This window comes from Gavia stellata, unplaced genomic scaffold (genome assembly GCF_030936135.1).
Source record: "Gavia stellata isolate bGavSte3 unplaced genomic scaffold, bGavSte3.hap2 HAP2_SCAFFOLD_42, whole genome shotgun sequence".
In the NCBI taxonomy this organism is placed as follows: Eukaryota; Metazoa; Chordata; class Aves; order Gaviiformes; family Gaviidae; genus Gavia; species Gavia stellata.
In genome coordinates, this window is record NW_026776913.1 from 1,134,000 (window position 1) to 1,138,084 (window position 4,085).

General features: G+C 53.8%; 1 protein-coding gene across 1 annotated transcript; it reads right to left on the reverse strand.

Annotated features, from left to right (window-relative positions):
• Positions 1 to 1,215: 1,215 nt before the first annotated feature.
• LOC132321442 (olfactory receptor 14I1-like) lies at positions 1,216 to 1,599 on the reverse strand (the record flags this gene model as incomplete). The annotated part of the gene is made up of 1 exon (XM_059834938.1): positions 1,216 to 1,599. A coding segment is annotated over exon 1 (384 nt), but the record flags the coding sequence as incomplete, so codon positions are not given.
• Positions 1,600 to 4,085: the final 2,486 nt, after the last annotated feature.

Below are 4,085 nucleotides of genomic sequence, written 5' to 3' on the forward strand. Positions count from 1 at the left end.
TCCCTGCTGGAGTTGGTCAGGTGTGTCCATCTGTATTTCCTCGCCGAGACCGGCATTTAACAATTTCCTTTGAGTGATTCCCCGTTGGGTGACCTCTCACTTTGGGAGGATCCAGTCACTGCCCACCCCAGGAACGTGCTGCCCCTGCAGAACCCCCAGGCTCTCCAGGTAGCTGTAGATTCCCCTCCTGGAGGACGTCTTCTGCCCAGTCATATGTGGGACAGCCCTGGGTGTGTAACTCAGTGCTCATTTACCATCTCCACGGTCACCATACACCAAAGAGTGAGCCCAAGATCCAGACCTGGGTCTCTAACAGCTGTGACAATGTGACCACGAGAGTTTCTCTCTCAATTCCAAGGAGAGAAAGGCCCTTTTGAGGTGAAATTCCTTGGGCCTGTTGCTGCCATCAGCTTTGGAAGAAGAGCCCAAACTTCAATCAGCACACTGGGGAGATCCCATTTGATTTCAGAAATGCTATGAGAGTGTAGCTCTGTCCCAGTGAAAGACAGACTTTTATTTCAGAGCCAGGGAAGACAAAGCAGGCTCATTAATCAGCAGAAGTAAGGAGAATCTCAACATTTATGTAGAAACACAGTAAAGGCTAATAACAACAAAGATAATGAAAACAAAAAGGACAAAAGAGCAAACAAAGGACAGTCCAGCAATGGGATACATGGGAAACATCCCTAAAATCACTTTCTTCATGGCATCCTTGAGCTCCCGGTTCCTCATGCTGTAGATGAGGGGGTTCAAGGCTGGGGTCACCACCGAGTACAGCATTGCCATCACTGAATCCAGAGCTGCAGAGGAGATGGAGGGGGGCTTGAGGTAGGCAAACGTGCCAGTGCTGATAAACAGGGAGACCACAGCCAGGTGAGGGAGGCACGTGGAAAAGGCTTTGTGCCGTCCCTGCTCAGAGGGAATCCTCAACACGGCCCTCAAGATCTGCACATAGGACAGCACAATGAAAACAAAACACCCCCAGAATAGAAAAGCACTAAAACTGAAAGGCCCAGCTACCCTGAGGTAGGAGTCTGAGCAGAAGAGCTTGAGGATCTGTGGAATTTCACAGAAGAAATGGTCCACAGTATTGCCTTGGCAGAGTGGAAGTGAAAATGTATTGGCTGTGTGAAGGAGAGAATTGAGAAACCCACTGCCCCAGGCAGCTGTTGCTATTTTGGCACAAGCTCTGCTGCCCAGGAGGGTCCCATAGTGCAGGGGTTTGCAGATGGCAACGTAGCGGTTGTAGGACATGACAGTGAGCAGAAAAAATTCTGCTGACATCAAAAATGTAATGAAAAATACCTGGGCAGCACATCCTGAGTAGGAGATGGCCCTGGTGTCCCAGAGGGAATTGGCCATGGCTTTGGGGAGAGTGGTGGAGATGGAGCCCAGGTCGAGGAGGGAGAGGTTGAGGAGGAAGAAGTACATGGGGCTGTGGAGGTGGTGGTCGCAGGCTATGGCGGTGATGATGAGGCCATTGCCCAGGAGGGCAGCCAGGTAGATGCCCAGGAAGAGGCAGAAGTGCAAGAGCTGCAGCTCCCTCGTGTCTGTGAATGCCAGGAGGAGGAACTGGCTGATGGAGCTGCTGTTGGACATTTGCTTTCTGTGGGCATTGGGACCTGTCCAAGGTGAAAAAGACAAAGACAATTGAGGACAGACTTCTGTGAGGAAAATAACATGCCATTTGGCATAGAAATCCCCATCCCTGTGATGAATGAGGAACAAGCCAGCGCATTCCCCAGCCCTGTCAACTGAATGGCATGGTGCGTGACAGTTTAAAACCTACTTCCCATGAAGACACTTCCAGGGAAGGACACCCAGAGTCAGTGCCGGAACAGAAGCTGACCTGTACCCCCATCCATACCCCAGAGAGCAAGAGCAGCATGGAAAGGTGGGGAAACAGGGAAGAAAACTGCAATGCTCCAAAACAATGAGGTGAGGACAGAAAGGCAGAGGGGCGTGCTGTGAAGCCTTCTCCTTACCCAGCTGTGCTCACCGCCTCTCAGATGGTGTCACTGTAGGGCAGGTGGTTTTAGTCTCTTTTTTGTGTACTGCATCCCAAGACACATCCACCTGGAGGGCAACCTGCCCAGGGCATGACTCATAACGGGGACCCCATTGCCATGAAGGCAGAGGCTCTGCTGGGTAGGAGAGGAGACCAGGGAGTTGCTCTGGGGAAGGTATCTGCACTCCAGGACATGGCAAGGAGGTACCCGAATAGCCCCCGCCATGGCATTTCTGGTAGCAGCTCCTTCTCATTCCCTGCCCTTGTCTCTGCTGGAGATGTCCCTGCTGGAAGCTGATTCCCTGTCCCCATGTCTCTTCCATACCATCTCCCACAGACCCCATCCCACTCACCGTGTGCTCAGCTCTGCCCTGCAGACACCTCCTGGCACCAGGGTACTGCCCAGGGGCACCTCTGTCCATGCTGGAGCTAATGAGCAGATCAGACAAGTGCTAAAGAGAACAGGGGTCTCAGTGCCTGCCCCAGAACATAGAAATAAATTCCCATCTCCCACTGCCCTCCCAGACAACCAAGAGGAGAAAATGCAAAACACCGGCAGCTTCCCTTTCAGGTAACTGCCACATAGACCTTCCTTTTGAAAAGTGCCCTTGGAAATGTGAGCAGCCCTGACCCATGCAGCACCCTCTCAACAGCAGAAGGACCCTGCCCTTCCCTGATGGGCTTCCCACAGTGCCATGGGGAGCTCCCCGGGCAGGCTGAGTGCTGACCCTGGCAGGCGGCAGAGTCCCTGCCCCAGCACCCAGCCCCGGGGGTGCAGGGACCCTGCTCGGAAGGACAGCCCTGGGCACCCCTGGCTGCACACCCCCCTTCACAGAATCAGAAAGAATCACAGAATCACTACGGTTGGAAAAGACCTGTAAGATCATCAAGTCCAACCATCAACTAACACCAGCATGCCCATTAAGCCATGTTCCGAAGTGCCTCGTCTACATGTTCCCTGAACACCTCCAGGGATGGTGACTCCACCACTTCCCTGGGCAGTTTATTCCCGTGTCGCACCACTCCCTTAGTAAAGAAATTTTTCCTAATATCCAGCCTGAACCTCCCCTGGCGCAACTTGAGGCCATTTCCTCTTGTCCTGTCGCTAGTCTCTTGGGAGAAGAGACCAGCACCCACCTCTCTACACCCTCCTTTCAGGTCATTGTAGAGAGCGATAAGGTCTCCCCTCAGCCTCCTCTTCTCCAGGCTGAACAACCCCAGTTCCCTCAGCCGCTCCTCATCAGACTTGTGTTCCAGACCCCTCACCAGCTTTGTTGCCCTTCTCTGGACACGCTCCAGCACCTCAGTGTCCTTCTTGTAGTGAGGGGCCCAAAACTGAACACAGGATTCGAGGTGCGGGCTCACCAGAGCCGAGTACAGGGGCACGATCACCTCCCTGCTCCTGCTGGCCACACCATTTCTGATACAGGCCAGGATGCCGTTGGCCTTCTTGGCCACCTGGGCACACTGCTGGCTCATATTCAGCCGGCTGTCGATCAACACCCCCAGGTCCTTTTCTGCAGGGCAGATTTCCAGCCACTCATCACCAAGCCTGTAGCGTTGCATGGGGTTGTTGTGACCCAAGTGCAGGACCCGGCACTTGGCCTTGTTGAACCTCATACAATTGGCCTCGGCCCATTGATCCAGCCTGTCCAGATCCCTCTGCAGAGCCTTCCTACCCTCCAGCAGATCAACACAAGACTGGTCCCAAAACTGAGCCCTGGGGAACACCAGTTGTAACCGTCCGCTAACTGGATTTCGCTCCATTCACCATGACTCTCTGGGCTCGGCCGTCCAGCCAGTTTTTTACCCAGCGAAGAGTGCACCTGTCTGAGCCACGAGTCGCCAGCTTCTCCAGGAGAATACTGTGGGGAACAGTGTCAAAGGCTTTACTAAAGTTCAGGCAGACAACATTGGCAGCCTTTCCCTCGTCCACTAGGCGGGTCACCTGGTCATAGAAGGTGATCAGGTTGGTCAAGCAGGACCTGCCTTTCATGAACCCGTGCTGGCTGGGCCTGATCCCTTGGTTGTCCTGCACGTGCCCTGTGAGCGCCCTCAGGATGAACCTCTCCATAAT